The sequence below is a fragment of the Musca autumnalis genome, unplaced genomic scaffold (genome assembly GCF_047663935.1).
Source record: "Musca autumnalis isolate F117 unplaced genomic scaffold, ASM4766393v1 scaffold_2, whole genome shotgun sequence".
In the NCBI taxonomy this organism is placed as follows: domain Eukaryota; kingdom Metazoa; phylum Arthropoda; class Insecta; order Diptera; family Muscidae; genus Musca; species Musca autumnalis.
Window position 1 is genome coordinate 3978800 of NW_027411755.1, and position 22537 is coordinate 4001336.

The following is a 22537-nucleotide window of genomic DNA, read 5'->3' on the forward strand; positions in this document are numbered from 1 at the left end:
TAAAATTGGGGACTTGTATCATAATTTATTTTGGGGAGTTATTTCACTTCGTTGGGGAGTTATTTCATTTCAATTTTTGGGGACTTATTTCATTGGGGACTTACTTCGTAACGCCGGAGGAGCGTACCAAAAATATATTTTACAAACACCTAAGAAGATCATATAACCCCAGTCCTGACCATTATAATTGTCAAAACTGGAAAGGAGAATAACTTGGGTCAAACGCTCGGAAACTTATGTCTGCACAATGAAACATTCGAAAAATATCCTCAAGTTCCTCGCGTATAGCACTTGGGGAGCAAATTAAGAGACCATATTAACCATCTAAAATGCGATATATCGGTCTGTGGTAAGCTATGCGGCACCAGTGTGATATGCCAATGTAAGTGATATGCCGTGGAAGAATACACAAATACGGATGTATGTATCATTAAATAACATACCGCATGATACGCTGCACATGTTCAACCGCCCAGCCCCAAAGTCTGGTAAATGGGCAGGGTAGTCCCGTTAATGAAGCCAGGCAAAGGTGAATCGTTCAGACATAATTCCCTTTTCTCACTCGTAGCAAAGACTCTTGAGGCTTTACCCTTGAACGCCTGTTTGACTGATCTTATCACATTTTTTCACGCGAGGAATATGAATAAATATATCCGCCACTACATCTATGGCTACTATGTTCACCACATGGACTGCAGAGGTGAGCACTGAGTTGAATATCATGGTCGATTGTAACATAATTCTAACCACTAACTACCCCAAAATTCTAGGGGTCACATCCGACAGCATGTTCACGTCGTACGCGCATACCACAGCCATATGCGACAAGCTGAGAGATACGAACAAGGTCATCAATTCCGTAGCCGGCAGCACTTGGGCTGCAGATAAAGAAACCTTGTTCACTACATATACCGCAATAAGTCGGTCGAATATAAGTGCAAGGTGATGGAAAAATATTCAAGGCTGTCAGAATGCTGTCCTGAGAATAGCAACAGATTGCCTGCTCATGCCTTCAGTGGATCATCTACATGAGTAGACAAAAATTCGTCCAGCTCTCGTTGCAGTACTTGCTCGGGTGTTACGGTGAGAATCATATGGTGAATATGACCCCCCACTCAGGCACATCACGAGGGATCTTCATGATTTAGAAAGATAGGTCCAACGTCACAATAGGGAACCCCTAGATCAACAAGCAGGTTTAAATAACATTCACACTTATGCCATAAACAACTATCATCTGTATGCGGTCCTCGGAGAACATCTCTTATCTATCGCAGCTGAGGAGCGTCAGCTGCCACAACAAACCAGAGTAGTTTTGGCTAAACTACGCTCGGGATGTTGCAGCGATCTAAGTTCCTATAGGGCAAGAATTGATGACACAGTGCAAAACATCTGCCCAGCATTCGGCACAGGCATGAACGCTACACCTTTTAAACTACCTGCCAAACCTACTCAACTAACTACAGTAGTTGAATATGGACCCAGAGCCAGATTAAGTAAAAAACGAACTTACAAACATGTTGTTTCGGAATTAGGTTTAACTAAACTCCGTGTATACGCTGTTTTATTCCCCGATACGATTTTAATCAAATAAAACGAGGGTTCGTTTATATTACAATTATTTCACTTATTCACTTTAATCAATTCAAGATTTACTTCTTTACGAGGGCTGCACGAAAACTATCTGGCCTAAAAAATGAAAAAAATCTCTTTGCATTTCTAAACATTTTCAAGAATTTTGCATCGATCAAATTAAATCTTTGTATGTCGATATAGGGTCATCCTATAGGACTATGAAAAACTGGTTTAATGAATTCAATCGTGGCCGGACATCGCCAAAAAACGAAGGTCGTCAGGGTAGGCATAAACACCTGACCGCAAAAATGGATTTTTTTCTCGTTAAATCCAGCAAAATTGGACAATCGTTCAGAAAAAGGCTCTTGTGGATTGTTTCAAGGAAATTGTGCATAAAATCGATCGCGGTGTTTCGAACGACGTTTGTAAGATCGTCACAGACGACGAATCTAGGATATATGCTTAGGAGCCCGAAACAAAGCAAGAATCGGTCGTCTGGGTCTTCGAAAACGAGCCAAATCCAACGAAAGTTGTTCACGTACGAAGCACTTCGAAGCAAAAAGTCGCCTGTTTCTTCGGGTAAACTGACCGTGTGGCGACTATACGGCTAAATGCCAAAGAAATTCTCGATCAGAGTGTTTCTTTGCGCACGTATCTATTTGAACTAGCAATTGACACTTGGGTATAAAAAGTTTCTTGTTGAAAGACAAGAAACAAGGAAACTGAGGAAGATCTGTGGCGAGATCTGAAACTATAGTATTCCCTGCCTTACCCCTTGGTAAACATCGCCAATTTTTTCCCACTAATAAATTAAAGTTGTTTTAATAAAATATTAAAACAACGACTATGGGATTAAGCCTGACTATTTTGAAAAACAAAATAGAAGTCGTCATCCCAAACAAAAAACGCCAACCCTCCTCAAAAGAATTTACGTTACAATTCAAATTCTTCAATTAACGGAAATTCATCTAAACTAACTTAAACTTATCAGTTACATTCGTAACAATATAATATGCTGTTACAACAACCAGATTTATGTTCAGAGGCAAGAAATGCCTCCTACCTACCATTTTTTCTAAAGGAAATTAGAACACTGTGCGTTATTGTTGTTACTTTTTTATTTATCGAATTTTTGTATATAATTATTAATGCGAAATTGTGTGTTTGTAATTATTTAATTAATAAATAATTTGACATAAACAAATAATGAAACATGAAATTGATGAATGAGACTATAATAAATAATATATGTAAATAATGGTGAACAATGTATAAAAAATTTAAATGTATGTAATGATGAAACAGTCCTTGTATTCGCAAATTTAATTCGTTTCCAGGGGTATGTTTTTCTGAATAACCTGTGGATGTAAACAATTTTATGAAAAATTATATTATTTTTAATATTTAACGAGGATATTTAACTCCTTACCTCAGCACACATGCCCTTGTAGATTTCATCTGTATCCCAGGGACCACGTTCGGGCAGCGGAATGCCACGACGACGCAGTTCTTGAACACAATCTGTCAAATCGAAAATTGGCAAAGGATCGATTTTGGCCTTGGCCACCTTAGCTGTTAAATATTCAACATAGTGGGTCCTGCAAAAGGGGGTTTAAATTTTTATGACATTATTGATATGGTAATTTGTTTTCGAATTTAATAGAACATTCATTCTATTCCTTAAGTTATGTGTTTTAGGACTATCCCGAATTAATTAATTCAGAATTAATCTAAAGAAATCCACACCTAAATTAAAACTCATAGCTAAACTGAATTAAAATTAATTTAAGGAGAATTTAATAAATCCAGCATTTCAGCATAGAGTAAAATATTTATAAGATTATTTCAGTTTTGTTGCTGATATGCCTCAATAATAACTTTTGCCATATCATAATCCTACGACATTGCTAATATACTTACCGACACATTCCAGCATGTTGATCGGGTACATCACTATTACATTTCGTATCCACGAGACCATTTGGTGTCTCTTTTTGTATGGGAATGGGACAGAGTGGAGCTTGTTTTTGTGATGACTCGGGTACGCTGTCATCATTTGTCTCAATGGGGTCGACCTCAAATTCAACACCATTATTTTTCAGCAGCAATTGTAGTTGTATGGGTAATTTATCTCTCAAATAGAAGAGACAATTACGTGGATGATGGGCATGCAAGCCGAGCTTGGCACAATACGGGGATATTGTGCATTTGGCACCCATCATAAAAGGTTTGGCACAGCCATAGCAAAATTCATATTTGCATTGGGTGCAGGTGAAATGCATGCAACCTCCTCTGTAAGGAGAACAAAAGTTAAGCGGGACACTTGTTGAGAGGTTTTGTAATGGACATACCTGGCTAGAGAATATCTAAATTTACACTTTGGACAATCAATACCATTTTGATCTAAATGCTCTTTCACACCCAAGGCTTGGACGGCGGGATCATTGGCCATTTCCCATTCCAAGAATTTCTCACAGGAAATGCCTTCGTGTTGTTTTTGCCACTGTAAGGGTAACACAATCATTAATAACATATCAAATTTTGGTTCAACTTTACTCACCGGTTTGCGACACGAAGCACATGTCACTGAACCACAATCGGGGCATATTAACCTTTTTTGTTTGGGCCTTGCAAAGAATCCCGAAGAACATTGAACACACCACTTGAAATTGGGATCTTTGAGTAGAGTCCTATCCCGCAACTTCCTTTGGAATAGTTCATGGACTTCAGGTTCAACAATATTCTTTAAGAATATATCCAAATTGGAAAAGTATTCCAAATTATCATCCTCATGTTCGGTTTGATTGTGCAATTCGGGCAATTTGCAGAAGGGGCAATTGCAATCGTTAATACTGCGCTCGGTTATCTGAAATGGGAGAATGATAAGATCCTAAAGTTTAGGTATATTTGGTGAGAGGTCAAATAGAGAAGAAAATATGATTTCGAAATTCCCATATTACTTGGGAATATTTCTTTCAGATTAATTAATGCTAAATCAAAACCATAGGATGGATGTCAGTGACATCATGTCACTATAGTTGAGGCATCTTAACTGAGGTAGTATCCCATGAAAAGTTCAAGCTCTTCATTGTGATCTTCGCTGTAATTAAATATTGTATGTGGGTCTTGTGGTCAGAGCTAGAAAACTCTGCGAATCATACTAGATAGACACTATCTGATCTCCTTAACCTAACATTTTTATCCGAGCTAAAATTTACCTGTACAGTGAAATAAGTTTTGGCACACTGCTTGCAACATTTATGGGTACACTTAAGCATTGAAACAATTTCATTGAGGGCATAAGTTCCGCTGCATAGCTCACAGTCTTGTTTAAGTAGGGCTATGGCATGTTCCAAATCACTGCATTCCTTGGCTGCCCATATGGAAACATCTTGCTGGAATTTCATGCCAATCAAAGCTGCTGCAATTTGGGCCTCTGCTATGGTATTCACCAGTTCTTCCTTCACGAATTTATCCACAAGTTCCTTAAAAAAGAGAGAAAATATACAATTTATTTAGAAATTAGAACAAAAATGACAAAAAATGTTAGATAAAGTTGGAAAATGTAAAGAACGGGGCAGTTCCAAGGATACGACTTAAGTTATAGTGTGTAGATCCGGAGATCTGGGTACATCTTGCATCCGTGGTACCAGACTATAGCCTTCGGTAAAGCTCCGTAGCCACAGAATACTGCCACTTAAACACTAAACAGCCCGGATAGGTGAGACCCAACAATCAAGCGAAGCAACATGCAAAACAAGACCACCAACAGCTAACATGCTGTCCTCATGTACTGTACATAGGGCTCAAAGGCATCACGGCAATAACAACACAAACAATTGACAAAGCTATCTTCTCTGGTAGGGAAGACTATGTAAAAAGGTTGCCTCCACTAAGACTCGTTCTTCACCTAACAAACTTTTTACGTGCAAAACTACTTGAGGATCCGAAGTCTCCAAGTGTCCCAATGAAATTCCACGCCGCAGTCAGTACATGCCTTCCCACATAAACACAAATTTGTTTCGAACAGGCCTACTACATGCAAAAAAATACATTCAGTCAGTAAGAATTCTGGACTCATGCTAAAGCAAAAGTCTGGACGGTCTACTAGTCATGCACCTCAGCAGCACGCTCCCTTGGCCTCCACCGTCTAACATAGAGGGCTTTTCTGAGGATTATTGGCTTATTCGGGCCTTTTGATCCATCCACCAGATCAGAAGGCCCGAATAACCATTTACCTCGCTTCCAGATTACAAGACAGTCCGATATACTGGCAAACATGCTATCATGACTACATACATGACTGTTACACAGGCATCAAACATCCCACCATATATGGTATGCCAAGTTCGCCAGTTCGCATGAACGGCTATGGGCCAACCTCCCTTTAAGTAGCATCAGCACGGTCTTTTCACCCATCACTTTAACACCCACGGTCACAGCAGTCCCCTACGATACCCGTAACTTGCTCACCATTACGCTCCAGTTCTACACGAGGATCACACCTCACAATTATTACCCTAAGAGTATCCACGAGGATACTTTCTGGCTTCCTGTTCTTCTATGACAAGACCTTCTGGTCATCTGTAAGAGAAAAGAAAAGACTTTCTGTTCTTCCATAAGAATACCTTTTAGTCTTCCATAAGAAGACCTTCTGTTCTTCTATAAGAACAACATCTGGTATTTCATGAGAAAAGCTTCTCGTCTTTCATGGGAGAACCTTCTGATCATTTATGGACTGTTCATGGAAGACCAGAATGTCTTCTTATAGAAGATTTTAAGGTCATGAGAGCATACTTTCCGATCTTCTGTAAGACGACCTTCTGGATTTTTATGAGAAGACTTCTTTAAGAAGAATCTCTGGTATTCTATAAGAAAAGCTATTCTGGTCTTCTATAAGAGAAGAGAAAATTCCTTCTGGTTTTCTATAAGAAGATCTTCTGCTCTTCTATAATAAGAATTCTGCTCTTCTAGAAGACCTTTTGGACTTTCATGAGTAGACCTTTCGATTTTCCATGAGAAGACCTTCCGGTCTTCCCTGAGAAGACGTTCTACTGTTTTATAAGAAGACCTTCTGGACTTTCATGGTCCTTTATAAGAAGTCCTTCTGGTCTTCCACGACCTTCAAATCTACTATAAAAAGGCCTTCTGGTCTTTCATGAGAAGACCTTCTGGTCTTCCACGAGAAAACCTTCTGCTCTTCTATAAGAAGACCTTTTGGTTTTCCATGAAAAGACCTTCTGGTATTCCATGAGAAGACGTTCTGGTATTCCATGGGAAGACTTTCCGATTTTCCATAAGAAGACCTTCCGGTCTTCCATGAGAAGACGTTCTACTGTTTTATAAGAAGACCTTCACGACTTTCATGGTCCTTTATAAGAAGGCCTTCTGGTCTTCCACGACCTTCAAATCTACTATAAAAAGACCTTCTGGTTTTTCATGAGAAGACCTTCTGGTTTTCCATTAGAAGACCTTCTGCTCTTCTAAAAGAAGACTTTCTGGTATTCCATGAGAAGACCTTCCGATTTTCCATGAGAAGACCTTCCGGTCTTACATGAGAAGACGTTCCGGTATTTTATAAGAAGACCTTCGGGACTTTCATGAGAAAAGCTTCTGGTCTTCTAAGAGAAGGGCTCTGGTATTTTAAAAAAAGACCTTTTGATCTTCCACGACCTTCAAATCTACTGTAAGAAGACCATCTGGTCTTCCATTAGAAGATCTTCTGGTCTTCCATGAGAAGTCCTTCTTGTCTTCCATGAGAAGACCTTCTGGTCTTCCATGAGAGGACCTACTGGTCTTCCATTAGAAGACCTACTGGTCTTCCATTAGAAGACCTTCTGGTCTTCCATGAGAAGACCTTTTGGTTTTCCATGAGAAGAACTTCTGGTATTCCATGAGAAGACCTTCCGATTTTCCATGTGTAGCAGATAATGCCTTTCCAATAAAACACAGTTGTTGTTGTTTTATTTTATTATTGTTGTCTTTGTTTTCTATTACTTCGTAACACAAGTGTGCGCGCGTAAGGATGACCGTTGTTGTGTGTTCTTTCTCCAAAACAAGACTGACTGGATCATTCTATCGTTCTTGCTAAATAACTAATAACGCCTCACACAACAATCAACAATGCCTACACACAACAACTCACCCGTACCTGCGCTCACGAGAATAAGTATGATTGAGTGACTTACAATGTACTTATAGACTAAACAGGTTACGCTAGCTTACAAACTAAGAAAGCAGTAGGAAAGTAACAATATGATAACTAGTATACTACAATCGGCCTTCCTGACCATAAAGATCACCTGACTCTTTTCGACACGGTTGCCTTAAGGAACCTCACTGTTATGTGTAATGGGTGGAAGTTTGCGTTGTTCTGTTACACTGTCTAAAAATAGTTCAGTATGTTGTGAATTGCATTGGTTTAACTGACCAGGTCCCCTATGCCAATGTTTCATGTTATGTGCTGCCCATATTCCTTTGTAAGGTATTCTGCTTTGTTGAAAACCTTCTACATCTTGTAGTTCATAACGATCATTTTCTAGTACTCCTGTAACAACGTATGGACCCTTAAATTTTGGCACAAATTTTTTAGAGACTCCTACCCTACTGTCAATATTTTTTATTACAACATAATCGCCTTTTTCGTACAACACTGGTTGTTTCCTCTTGAGATCTGTATAATTTTTATTGTATTGTTGTGCTGTATATTGTCTTTCATTTGCACTAAGTCGAATTGAATTTAAGTTTCTAGTATCTTGTTCCATTACATTGTCTCTAATTTGGTCTGAAAATTTTCCCCGTTGGTTGACACCAAATAACATTACACTAGGGTGTTGGTTTATCATTCTGTTGCAGGTATTATTTATTGTGAATTCGACAGTTTCTAATGTTTTTTCCCAAGTCGTATTAGTTTCTGTATTTATAAGTTTTGCAATCATTGGTCCTAAAGTTCTATTAACACGTTCTACCTGGCCGTTAGCTTCCGGTGAAAAAGTAGCTATCTTAATATGTTTTATGTCATTGTCCTTGACAAATTTGTTAAAATCATTCGAAGTGAAACATGACCCTCTATCAGAAATAATGTATCGCGGTCGACTGTAATATCTAAAATATTCTTGCAAGGCTTTTATTACTTCCTTTGTGGCAGTAGTCTTTGTCGGATACAATTTAACAAACTTAGAGCAAGCATCGATAACCACAAATATGTGTTTCTTTGAACTGTTTCTGTCTACTGGCCCATAATGGTCTACGTGAATCATTTCAAATGGTTTTGTCGGTTTCGGGATGTTATGTAGGAATCCTTCTACAGGGCCGCTTTTAGGAGAAAAAGTTATACACTTCAAACAGTTTTGTATGTGATCTCTAACTTTATTATTTATGTGAGGGAACCAATAAGTTTTATTTATTAGGTCTGTAACTTTGTTAATGCCAACATGTCCCATCTCATCATGATACTTATACAGAACATGGGTTTCCATTTGAGCAGGGACAACAAAAAGCAACTTTCCGGTTTTTAATTTTTTATAAAGTACGCCATTCCTCATTTCATAATATTTATTGTCTGACGTCTGTAACTTTTCTTTAAGTTTAACAATTTCTGGATCTTTATTTTGAGCGATTATTAAATTTTCTTCAAAAGTGTTAGTGTCTATTATCATAATATCTAATGATCGACTTAACGCATCTACATGCTGCATACGTCGCCCTTCTCTATGTTCAACAACATAGTCGAAATTTTGTAATTCCAATGCCCACCTGGCGATTCTCGGGTTTAACTCTTTTTTATTTAACGTCAAGGTCAAAGAATTACAATCGGTAATTATTTTGAATGTTTTGCCATATAAATAAACACGAAATCTCCTAAGTGCATAAACTATCGCTAAGGTCTCTAATTCGTAGCTGTGAAACTTTGATTCAGCATCTGTAGTCCTTTTAGAAAAATAAAACACAGGATGCCACTTTTTGTCTTTTTGTTTTTGCATTAATATAGATCCGAACCCTAAAGCACTCGCATCGCAATGGAGCTCCGTTTCTGCGGACGGGTTATATAAAGCTAAAACTGGCGAGTCTAGCAGTTTTCTTTTTAATAATTCAAATGTTTCAAGCTCCAATTGTCCGAAATAAAATTGTTTATCTTTTCTAGTCAAATCATAAAGTGGTTTTGCTAAAATCGAAAAATCTTTGATAAAACGTCTGAAATATGAGCAAAGGCCAAGAAAGCTTTGCACTGCCCGTACCTTGTCGGGTAGAGGGAAATTTTTGATCGCTTCTAATCCCCTATCGTCGGCCCGTATACCCGATTTGTCTATGGTATAACCTAAATATTTTATGTTGTCCCGCAAAAATTCACACTTATCTAACCGCAACTCCAATTTATTTTGTACCAACCTCAACATGACTTCTCTTAATACTTCTAAATGTCGTTTGATATCATGAGTGGCAATCATAATATCGTCTAGATATATTACAACATCTCCCGTTCTAATAAGGTCTTTGAAAACACTGTTTATAAACATTTGGAAAACCGACGGAGCATTCTTCAGACCAAACGGCATACGCAGAAATTCATATTGACCTAAAGGTGTAATGAATGCTGTATATTTTATAGAATCTTCATCCATAAAAACGTGATGGAAACCATTTTTGAGATCTAGTTTAGTAAATATTGTTTTGTTTGCTAAGCTTTCTAGAAGATCGTCGATCAATGGAATCGGGTAATTATGTTTGGCGGTAACTTTGTTTAATTTTCTAAAATCTACACACATACGTAGGTCTCCAGTTTTTTTCTTAACTAACACTATAGGTGAGGCATATTCAGATTCACTAGCTCTTATAATTCCTTTTTCTAAGTAGTCGTCTAATATTTTCTGTAACTCTATTTTTTCTGTATAGGAAAGTCGTCTCGGAGGACAATTGAAAGGTTTGGAATTCTCTAATATCAGTTTCATTTCATAATGTATTTCTGGTATTTCCGGACGTTTCATATCTACATAAGTTTCTTTAAACAACGCATTCAATTTGGCTAAAGTATGTTGGTGTACAGCATCCCCAACCTTTAAGTTGAAGTCTGTATAGTTTGACGTAATATCGATCGCTAAAATCTCATTCTCAAACTGGAGATATTCTTGATCTAAACTCGATTCAGTAATTTTTGAGTTGTTATTTACCTCTAATTTGTGGACATACATTTGTTCTGGCTCTACGTCTGGTTCACAGCCAAACAATAACAATTTGCTCTGAGACTTTTCTAAAAAATCTCTTCCCAACAATACGGAATATTTCATTGACGATCTATGAACAACCACCAGTTTTATTTCAATATATTTATTTGAATAATTCAGAAAACAAAAACAAAATCCAAGTGTTTTTAAAGTGGAAAAATTTAAACCATAAAAATTCATGTCTGGTAAGGGGAATATTTGTGTTCCGGCCGGCAACGCGTCTTCTCTTATAAGGCTAATAGAGCTACCGGTATCAATTAAAGTTTCTAAAGAAAAATTAATATTAACACTAGAACTAAAATTATATACGAAATATCTTACATAATTGTTTTCTGATGTCGACACATCCTTCTTTTTGTTTTTGTCGCACTGGCCCACCGTATGGCCTGCTCTGCCACAGGCATAGCACGTTCCCGGCTGCCGTCTCGGTTTGTTGCAGTCCGCAGCATAATGCCCCATACTATTACAATTATAGCAGCGAACGTCCAATTTGGTAGCGGCTGCGTCACGACTCTCGCTGTTTGCTTTCGGCAATTTTATGGCAGCCAACGACTTGCATAGCTCATTCACACTAAGGAATCTCTGCATCACTGTTTGACGGCGCAGCTGCATATTTGGTATGCCGTCTATAATGTACTCTATTAATTCGTCGTCTTCAAATTTTAATTTTTCTGCAAGTTTTGTCTTATCATTGCAATAATCTGTGAAGTTTTCATCAAAACGCCATGTGCGACGTTCGAACTTTTTTCTCATCTCCATCTTGCTCTCATTCGTGCCAAACATCAGGCAAAACTGACTGAAAATCTCTGCCACACTCTCTGTTACAGTATTGCGTCGTGAGTGTAGCCAGTTCAAAGGTTTGCCCACCAACTTCATGGCAAGCAACGCACGCACCATGTCGTCAGACAACTTGTATACCTTTTGTAAGTCTTGTAGCTGCGTTACCCAGAATGCTGCGTCCGTGCTGCCATCAAACGTAGGCAGAAAATTGCTCACCATCGAAAGAGAGATATTGTTGTCTGTAAGTTGTGCACCACTGTTGTTGTTGTTAACGGCCACCAGTTTCAGTAGATCATTTTCTTTTTGCATAAATTCTTTTTCTTTACGTAACAACTCGTTCTCTTTGCGTAAAAGTTCTAACTCCTTTTCTCTTAACTTTGTCGCCAAATCTGTCTCTACGTTTTCTGTAGTTTTTCCCACTTTATTTGGTGTTTCTTGAACTTCTTTTGTCGGAAGGTTTTTAAGGGGAGACTGTAAATTTTTTGTTTCGCCGAAAGTGCCGCCAGTAATTATTGATGCAATGTCTATTTCTTTACATTTCTCAAAATTGCTATCTGTAGGTTTGTTATTTGACTCAACATCTATTTCTTTATATTGCTCCAAATTGTTGTCTGTAGTTTTGTATTTCATATTGGCTGTATTTTGTTTGCCTGTATTTTGTTTGTCAGGATCGGACTGTACATTTTCACTTACGCCACCACTTTGTTCCTCGTCACTGTCTAACGGTAAGACAACTTTTTTTGGTCGAATTGTAACGTTGTCTGTATTTTTATTTGTGAATTCACCAGCACACGCATTAGCATTAAATTGTTGTTGATTCATTTTATTTAGCAACGATGATATGCAGTATTGTTTGTGAATTATATTTAATTTGCTTATATCGGCTTGAACACCAAAAATATTTAACACAGTTTTGCAGTAGGCGAGAACCACTTCTGAGGTTGTAGCAGATAATGCCTTTCCAATAAAACACAGTTGTTGTTGTTTTATTTTATTATTGTTGTCTTTGTTTTCTATTACTTCGTAACACAAGTGTGCGCGCGTAAGGATGACCGTTGTTGTGTGTTCTTTCTCCAAAACAAGACTGACTGGATCATTCTATCGTTCTTGCTAAATAACTAATAACGCCTCACACAACAATCAACAATGCCTACACACAACAACTCACCCGTACCTGCGCTCACGAGAATAAGTATGATTGAGTGACTTACAATGTACTTATAGACTAAACAGGTTACGCTAGCTTACAAACTAAGAAAGCAGTAGGAAAGTAACAATATGATAACTAGTATACTACACATGGGAAGACCTTCCGATTTTCCATGAGAAGACCTTCCGGTCTTACATGAGAAGACGTTCCGGTATTTTATAAGAAGACTTTCTGGACTTTCATGAGAAAAGCTTCTGGTCTTCTAAGAGAAGGGCTTCTGGTATTTTAAAAGAAGACCTTTTGGTCTTCCACGACCTTCTAATCTTCTATAAGAAGACCTTCTTGTCTTCCATGAGAAGCCCTTCCGCTCTTCTACAAGAAGATATTTTGGGTTATCATGAAAAACCCTTCGGGGATTTTATAAGCAAATCTTCTGGTCTTCTATAAGAAGAGCTTGTGATCTTTTGTATTAGAAGACTTCTGGTCTTCTATAGAAAGACCCTCTATAAGGAGACCTTCTGGTATTCATTGAGAAGACCTTCTGATCTTCTATAAAATACTTTCTGGTCATCCATGACATTGTGGTCTCCTATAAGAATACCTTCTGGCTTGCCATGACCTTCTAGCCTTTTTAGTCTTCAAGAGGAAGGCCTTCTGGGTTTCTGTATGAAGGCCTTCTGGTCTTCTGTACGAAGACCTTCTGGTCTTCTGTATGAAGACCTTCTGCTCTTCTATAAAAATACCGTCAGCAGTTCTATAAGAAATTATTATGCTGTTCTATAAAATACATTCTTTTCACCTATAAAAAAGACTTTCATGGAAGACAAGAAGTTCTTCTTGTAGAAGATTAGAAGGTCGTGGAAGACCAAAAGGTCTTCTTTTAAAATACCAGAAGCCCTTCTCTTAGAAGACCAGAAAACCTTCTTTTCTTCTCTAAGAAAACCTTCTGGTTGTCCATAAGAAGGCCTATAGTCTTCGGTAGATAGGACATTGAAATTATTATGAGGAATACCACATTATGAAAAAAATCTGTTGGAGATCTCTCAAACCTTACGATCCGTTTCATTTAAAATAAAATCCTTACTCACCTCTGTATTTACCTCCTCCGGTTCCTGGACACTTGGATATGCCCTGAAAACAGGGACACTCATTTTGCGCTGCCTTATCTCAATGGGTTCCGGCTCTTCTTCGGACGTTGTACTCTCATAGTCATCATCGGAGAAACAGGTTTCATGATATTTCTTTTTCGGTATACGTGGCGTGGTCCTTGTTTTGAACAGAGAACTGGAAGTTGTTGGCAATTCTGTGTTTGTAGTTGTAGTGGATGACGATGGCCTTGTTAGACGAGCAATGGCTTCAGTAATGGACGGCTTTCTGGCTATGGTTGTGGGAGCTTTTTGAAGTTGGGGTTTGCTGTTGATGGATTTTTGTTGGGTTTGGAAACGTTGAGTTATGGTCTTCACCGAGGTCAAGACAATTGGTGTTGGTGGTCCAGAGAAGGATTTCGAGCGTGTGGGAAGAATCATTTTGGGTTCAGTTTTACTTTTAACGGTTGGTGTTCTAACTTCCTTGGATGGCTGCTCTTTGGGTTTGCTGTTATTATTTTCTTTGGTTATTTCGTTGCTCGCTTTGGGTTTTTGATCCCGTTGACTAGTGTTTGGTTTGGGTATTTTACTGGCGGTTACAGTTTTCTTGGTTGTTGTTGTTGTTTTAGAATCATCTTTCTTTTTGTTTGTGGTTGCTTTAGGTTTGGCCGCCTGTTTGCTGGTTGAGGGTCTATTGTCATCTTCCATTGATTCTGATTTGACCAATTTCGGAGATTCTTTGCTTGTGGTGGACGTTGATGGCTTTTCATGGTCTTTATTTGATGATAAAGTGGATGAAGATGTTGTGGCGATTTGTGAAGAAGATGAATCAGTAGTAGATGGGTTAATAACTTCCATGGATGATGTGGATGCGGTGGTGTTTTCGGGAATTGTTTCAGTTGTCAGAACTACTTCAGCTGGTAATTCTGGTATTGAGTTTTCAGTTTGTGGTGGCAACATTTCTGTAACCGGAGCCAGTACAATTTCCGTTGCCAATTCAGGCAAGGAATTTTCACTTTCCAAAACGTTGTCTATTGTTATGGGCATGGATTCTGCTTTGATGGCTACAGTTGCTGATGGTTCCTCAGCACTTGCGTGTTCATTGAGAGTTCCCTTCTCTAGAGTGGATGTTAGAACCGTTTCAACTGGAATTTCAGGTATTTGATTTTCAGTTTCCAAATAAGCCGTCGTTGTGTCGTCATTTGAAATGGGAGTAGTTGAGGGAATTTCATTAGATTCTGTAGGAGTAGTAGATTGAATTAAATGCTCAGATGAAGGTGAAAACGATGAGGGTGATGATAAAAGATTCTGATCAGGTGTTTCTAATGCCTCGGAATGAGTATGAGCTGACTCATTATGAACTTGTTCAGGAGTATTATTAATATTAATATTACTTGCTGTGTTGTGCTCCTCCCCCTCATCCTCCTCCGCATCGGCTGTCGCATCACCAATGATTTCATTAAATTCTTCTGGTTGGTCTTCCCATTGTCCCTCTTCTTCATCATCATCGACCTCGCCTTCTTCTCCTTCATCCAAATCTTCTAGGTCATCTTCTTCCTCCTCGTATTCCTCGTCCTCCTCTTCTTCTTCGATTTCTTCTTCCTCATCATATTCGTCACTGTAATCGGAGTAATCATCCTCATCTGTGGACGATTCGAAATCATCCATACTGATCTCCTCACGCATTTGTTTAATTAGCCTCTGAGTATCCTTAACCAATTCTGAGAGATTTTGTTTACTAGGATCTCCGGAGGGTATAAATTCACTGGGCGGTGATTTAAGGCCCGAGGAAAAGCTTACTGCTGAATGTATTGTGGAGCTGCTTGTCGATGGTACCACAGTACTCTCTTCCATGGAGGTTTCGCCGTTGTCGTGTTGAATCATAAGGAACATTTCATTGGTACTGGTTGGCGATTGGACATCCTCAAAACGTGATTCGGTATCGGTGGGCGATTGAGCATACGTACGTGGGTCAATTTCGTTCAAGGAGGTATCACTTGCCAGGCTATAGAGTTCTTCGTCGGAATCTTCTTCGCCATCGTCGTGGGAAATATCAGCCGGCACTTCATTGTTGTTTGTGGAGGGCTTTTGTTGGGAAGCTTGTGGAGTATCTTCACTGGTTTTTGGTTGAATTTCTGTTTCTGATGGTGCGCTTGTAGGTAAGGTTTGCACTGGAGGTTTTGAAGTTGTTGGCAGAATCAAACTGGTATTACTTGCGGTTCGACGTACAGGGATTTTGGATATTTTTCTGACGTTGCTAACTGCAGCCTGTGGTTTCTTTTCGGTAACAGATTCTTGACTTTTTGGTAATTGTTTTTCCAATCCAGAGTTTTGGCCTTGTGCTGCTTGGCTTTCTGATCCAGAGTCCTGGCTTTGTGGTACCTTATTAGCTTCTGATTCCACTGGCCCTACAGAGGTTTCCGTTGTGGAAACTACTGCCTCAGTTTTGTTTTGGGAGTTGATACTCTGCGAATTTTCTGTTGCGGAGGTTTCCTTAGTTGGTAATACTAAGGTTTGTTCTGGTTGGGATTCCTCCGTAGTTTGTGCTGTAGAGTTCTCAATAGCGTTAGGAGTGCCTATATTATCTCTGGAATCACTACTGTCTTTGGTTGACTCGAGAGTGTTTTGAATTTCGATGGGTGGTGTCTGGCGAACTGCTGAGTCTTTGCTTAGAGAAGGTGATTTTGTGCTTCTGTCCACATCTGTGAAAGCGTCTGCAGGTTCCACAGAGCTTGTGGTCGATTTGTAGCTTAAATTATCATCATCTGCTGGTGTCGCTGCAACTGGGGTTGCAATTCGCAGCTCTTCGGATTCATTGGCAGTTTGCACAACCGATTTCTGCGCTTCTTCTGGCACACTGACAATGTTGCTGGAGGTATTAGTCGGACTTGGTACAGGATCATTATCATCATGAAGAGAGGAACTTGCAGTGATTGGAGCTGAACCTCCTTTGTTATCTTGTAAGTCTATATTTGTTTGAATTCTACCCTTTTCTACTTCTTGGAGGGCCATTGTTTTAGATTGTGAAACTTCAGTCGATGCTGTTAAAGTGTGAGGCTCGTCTTTACCTGGAGTAACTTCAATTTCCACTTTCCTTTCTACGGCTTCAGGCGTTGAAGCAGTTATTGGCTTCACTAGAGATTCGTTTAATACCTCTGAACCTCCAGCCTCTACAATTTCCACTTTCTCTTGTGGGACTTTTAGCGCTGTAGCCGCAATTGATGTGTCTTGAAGTTTGTTTAATGCTGGCGAGGTATGAGATTCTTCAATTTCTCTAGGAGATTCAACGGATCCCACCTCCTCTTGCTGAACTTTTGATGTTGCATGCGCAATTGATGGTTCTTGAACTTCGTTTAATGCTGGGGAGCTATGCTGTGGTGTTGTATCCGAAGCTGATGGTTCTTGAAGTTCGTTTAATGTTGGCGAGCTATACGGTTCTTCAATTTCCCTAGCCGATTCAACTGGTACCTCCTCTTGTGGGACCTTAGGCGTTGTAATTGGTTGAATGATTAAAGGTTCTGGAACTTTGTTCAGTGATGAAGAGCTAGGCAAAGCCTCATTACTATTTTGTGCCTCTTTTACTTTGACACCAATTTGTGGCACTTTAATTGTTGTGGTTACCACTGGAGGTAATGGCAAGTCCTCTATTGTCGTTGGAATTGCTGGTTCTGGAGATCGGGCTGACATATCATGAATAGTAGCTGGAATATTTTGCACCACACTTTCTGGGCGAACTTCCTCCTCTTCGTCTTCGTCTTCTTCAGATTCAGAGTCAGCTTCTGGTGCCAAATACATTTTATACACCTCTCTATAGGCATCCTTTAGTGAGTCATATTTAAACTGCTGCTGGTGGTCCCTTTGCAAAGCTTTGTCAAAGGCCATCTGGAAGGTGGCTATCTCTGCGGTATACATGTATTCAGGTGGTAGCACCTCTCTGATGGAGGCATTCCGTAGATTCGGTTTAATAACCTCCTCCATAAGGAATTCATCTTGATCTATGGGAGGTGGTGGTGGCGGCAAGGGAGCTTGTATTTCTTCTGCATCATCTTCTGCTTTTACTTCATGATTCTCTTGTGGCAGTTCCAATTTTGTTGTGACCTCGGAGTCTTCAAGTAATTCCATTTCGACCTGTTGCACCAAATTGGGAACTATTTCCTGGATATGTTGCCACACAAAGTTCTTGACATCTGCCTCATTTTCCATGCTGGTTCTTTCGGAACTGGTCTGGTGCTGCTGTTGTTTAAATTTGGATGTGTTAATGGGACTTTTGGTTAGTATGCGCATGTCCTCGGGATCATCATCATAGTCCACCATGTCTGTTTTATTCTGTTTCATATTGTCAATCATGTCTTTTATGGATCTAAGGACCTGTTCGTTTTGTTTTTGTTGATTCTGTTCCATGCTGCCGATTAGTGATTCCAAATCTTTGAGCATACTTTTGTTATTTAGGATGGCCTCATCGATTGTTGGCGGAGGATTCAGTGGTGATGGCTGAGGACTGGCGGCAAAATCTTTAATACTGGCATTGCTGCTATAAGTGGAAGTGTTATCTGGCAGGTGTGTCTGATGTGTCTCATAGGCATTCATTATTGATTCGGGTAAATCGAATGGGGAAGGTGGGGCTTGATTGGTTGATGATGATGAAAAAGCTCCATTCGCATTGGGTATTTGCATGCAGTCAGAAGCATTGGCACTTAGGAAGTTATGAATGTCTAAAAAATGAGAAAAAGGAAAAGAACGAAAATATTGTTATGAGCAAATGATGGGCGAGAAAATCATAGAGAGAGACATAGAGAAGAGAGCTGTGGCCTTTGTCGTAGGCTTAGCTAACCTTTGTCCATGCTGTAGGATTCGTTGTTGTTGTGCGAGGGAGGAATGATCATGGCACCACTTTCGTTTTCAACTCCACCAGGTGAGCCCCAAATGCGCATCAGAAACGGCTTTAGCTGGGTGCGACCCAAATCCAGGAGAGCCATTTCAACATTGCCTTGGTGTGTGGTCAGAGCAGTGACCACATCTTCGCGTGAGAAGTTGCCTTTACTGGATATCTCACGATATTTACGTTGACGTTGTTCAATGCATTCGGAAACAGCTTGCCAAATATTGCCCGTGTGTAGACGTAAGGCTTCGCGGGCCTCCATTTGGGAAATTGTGCCAATTGTGTTTTCAGCCCGTTCTTGGCCATATTTGGTGGCCAAACTTTGTACCGTCTGTATTAGTTTGGGCCAATTGTCTCTAAGCCAAATCAGAGGATGCATATCGGGACCACAGTATTTCAGGGCGGCATTCAACTCTTCTGAGGTGTATTTTAATAAATCGGATTCCTGGTGAATTGACAAAATTAATTAAATTAATTTAAAAAAGTAAATTAAATTAAACATTTTTATACTTTATGATGATCCATGCCACTGTGGCGATACGATGACAAGTCATAACTACTGCCGTTCATGGGGGAATGCATTTGTGATGATGATGCCTGTGTAAATGAGAATGATAAGGATCAGTTGGGGATTTTAAAGGAAAATTTGTGTACGAGAAGTGTATATTTACTCTTTGCAATAGCAGCAGCTCACTAATGGAGGGATGGCGCCTTCCCATACCACCATTATGATATGCCTCAAAGTCCATGGACATCGAATCATCCATACGCAAATCATTGTTACTGCGATAACGTTGATATCGGTCATGTTGTGCGGGATAATAGGGTGTTTGTTGATGATACGGATTGGATGAAACGTGTGAAATATTGTGTATATTATGCAGGACTTCATTTTCAAATGATTTCAAATCGTGAATTCTGTTCGTATTGGGGAAAGGTGTCTGCTAAGGGGAAAACGTAAAAATGAAAAGAAGAATGATGATCATAGAAAGGAAAGTATACATATTCAATGATAATATTTCGGTATTCAACAATTTCGATGGTAGTAATCGGGTTATGGAAAAAATATTTTCGATACATTTTCGGCATAATTTCGAATTTCAGATACAACGTCTTATTTCAAGGTTTGTTATGATTTTTAGTTATGAAGGCTTGACAAAGTCTTAGAAAGTTCCAACTATAAGTGTACGAAAAGTACTAAAATGTAGTAAATTGGGTGTAATGTGAATGGATAGAGCAACAATTTTAAAATTTGGAGTGATAATGAAGTTAGAAAATTCATAAGAAATGAAGCTTCTAAAAAAAATCAACGCTTTATAAAAAATATTTTAAAAAAGAATCCATGATTTAAAAAAAAATATTTTTTAAAAAACTACAATTTAAAAAACTATTCTTAAAAAATCCATGATTTTTTAAAAAATATTCTTTAAAAAATCCGCCATTTTAAAAAAGTTCTTCAAAAAAATCTACGATTTAAAAAAATATATATTCTTCAAAAAATCCACGATTTTTAAAAAAGGAAAAAATGAATTTCGTATACAACGTCTTATTTCAAGGTTTTGTTATAATTTTTAGTTATGAAGGCCAAACAAATTTTGGAAAGTTCCAGATACAAGTGTATAAGTGTACGAAAAGTACTAAAATGTAGTAAATTGGGTGTAATGTGAATGGAGAGAGCGAAAATTTCAAAATTTGGAGTGATAATGAAGTTAGAAAAATGAAAATTCTATTTAAAATAATTTCGTAAAAAAAACGATTTAAAAAAAATATTCTTAAAAAACCATGATTTTTAAACAAAATCTTTAAAAAATCTAAAATGTTTAAAAAAGTATTCTTAACAAACTCCGTGATATTTAAAAAATCCGCCATTAAAAAAACGTACTTAAAAAAATTCACGCTTTTTAAAAAAACTAAGATTTTTTAAAAAGATGGAAAAATTTCCTTTACCGACCCTTTCAAAAAAATTTCCCTTAAATCGTAAGTAAAACTTTCTCCTATGGACAGGAGCAAATTTCGGCTACACAAAAAAAAATTTTTTTAATTTGGTAATTTTTTTCCAAGTTAACTAGGGAATTTTCGGAATTTTGGAGGCCTATATCTCGGGAAGTATACATTTCCGCAACAAAAGTAATACATCGTTATAATCAATATGAAAATCACTATCTGTAGTAAAATTTTCATAATTTTCTGCGGTGGGTCGGTAAAGGAAATATAAGCCAAAATATTTTTGAAAAAAATATTCTTTAAAAAATCCACGATTTTTTTAAAAAAATATTATTTAAAAAATCCACTATTTTTTTAAAAAAATATTCTTTAAAATATCCACTATTTTTTAAAAAAATATTCTTTAAAAAATCCACTATTTTTTTAAAAAAATATTCTTTAAAGAATCCACTATTTTTTTAAAAAAATATTCTTTAAAGAATCCACGATTTTTTTAAAAAAAATATTCTTTAAAGAATCCACGATTTTTTTAAAAAAAATATTATTTAAAATATCCACTATTTTTTATAAAAAATATTCTTTAAAAAATCCACTATTTTTTTAAAAAAATATTCTTTAAAGAATCCACGATTTTTTTAAAAAAAATATTCTTTAAAAAGTCCACGATTTTTTTTAAAAAAAAATATTCTTTAAAAATTCTACGATTTTGTAAAAAAATATATTGTTAAAAAAACCACGATTTAAAAAAATATATTCTTTAAAAAAACCACGATTTAAAAAAATATATTCTTTAAAAAAACCACGATTTAAAAAAATATACTTTAAAAAATCCACGATTTAAAAAAATATACTTTAAAAAATCCACGATTTAAAAAATATACTTAAAATCCACGATTTAAAAAAAAAAAATTGTTTAAAAAATCCACGATTTAAAAAAAAATTGTTTAAAAAATCCACGATTTAAAAAAAAAATTGTTTAAAAAATCCACGATTTTTAGAAAAAAATATTCTTTAGAAAATCCATGATTTTTAAAAATATTCCTTAAAAAACCACGCTTTAAAAAAAAAAATCTTTAAAAAATCCACGATTTAAAAAACAATATTCTTTAAAAAATCCACGATTTTTTAAAAAAAATATTCTTTAAAAAATCCACGATTTTTTAAAAAAAATATTCTTTAAAAAATCCACGATTTAAAAAAAAAATATTCTTTAAAAAATCCACAATTTTTAAAAAAAAATATTCTTTAAAAAATCCACGATTTTTTAAAAAAAAATATTCTTTAAAAAATCCACAATTTTTTAAAAAAAATATATTCTTTAAAAAATCTACAATTTAAAAATTTAAAAAATATAAAAAAATATTATAAAGTAATACATCGTTATAATTTCTGCGGTGGGTCGGTAAAGGAAATATAAGCCAAAATATTTTTGAAAAAAATATTCTTTAAAGAATCCACGATTTTTTTTAAAAAATATTCTTTAAAAAATCCACTATTTTTTTAAAAAAATATTCTTTAAAATATCCACTATTTTTTTTTAAAAATTTTCTTAAAAAAATCCACGATTTTTTTAAAAAAAATTTCTTTAAAAAATCCACGTATATTTTAAAAAAAATATTCTTTAAAGAATCCACGATTTTTTTTAAAAAAAATTTCTTTAAAAAATCCACGATATTTTTAAAAAAATATTCTTTAAAAAATCCACGATATTTTTAAAAAAAATATTCTTTAAAAAATCCACTATTTTTTTAAAAAAATATTCTTTAAAAAATCCACTATTTTTTATAAAAAATATTCTTTAAAGAATCCACGATTTTTTTAAAAAAGTCCATGATTTTTAAAAAATAATATATTCTTTAAAACATCTACAATTTAAAAAAATATATAAAAAATATTATAAAGT

The 22537-nt window shown here is 36.8% G+C and overlaps 3 protein-coding genes across 24 annotated transcripts in view; all 3 read right to left on the minus strand.

Annotated features, from left to right (window-relative positions):
• Positions 1–2675: 2675 nt before the first annotated feature.
• The window catches only part of LUBEL (Linear Ubiquitin E3 ligase), a 35405-nt gene continuing 15543 nt past the window's right edge, over positions 2676–22537 (minus strand). For 9 of the 22 annotated variants that reach the window (XM_073966605.1, XM_073966600.1, XM_073966606.1 and 6 more), the window contains exons 12-19: positions 18643–19135; positions 13815–18523; positions 4794–5060; positions 4136–4441; positions 3927–4078; positions 3496–3867; positions 3005–3173; positions 2676–2933 (exon numbers count right to left, since the gene is read on the minus strand). In XM_073966605.1, coding sequence (XP_073822706.1) covers positions 2898–2933; positions 3005–3173; positions 3496–3867; positions 3927–4078; positions 4136–4441; positions 4794–5060; positions 13815–18523; positions 18643–19135 — 6504 coding nt within the window. In that variant the 3' untranslated portion in view covers positions 2676–2897. The remainder of the gene's footprint in view (positions 2934–3004; positions 3174–3495; positions 3868–3926; positions 4079–4135; positions 4442–4793; positions 5061–13814; positions 18524–18642; positions 19136–22537) is intronic. The other 13 variants (XM_073966618.1, XM_073966612.1, XM_073966620.1 and 10 more) reach the window with 3 other exon arrangements.
• On the minus strand, positions 10884–12868 carry LOC141393540 (uncharacterized). Its single transcript, XM_073966621.1, has 2 exons — positions 11118–12868; positions 10884–11062 (listed from the first exon to the last, which is right to left on the minus strand). Exons 1-2 carry the CDS (start codon positions 12396–12398, stop codon positions 11054–11056), a joined length of 1290 nt encoding a protein of 429 aa, XP_073822722.1. The 5' UTR covers positions 12399–12868; the 3' UTR covers positions 10884–11053.
• On the minus strand, positions 19195–19770 carry LOC141394777 (uncharacterized). The gene is made up of 3 exons (XM_073969659.1): positions 19693–19770; positions 19362–19634; positions 19195–19287 (listed from the first exon to the last, which is right to left on the minus strand). Exons 1-3 carry the CDS (start codon positions 19768–19770, stop codon positions 19195–19197), a joined length of 444 nt encoding a protein of 147 aa, XP_073825760.1.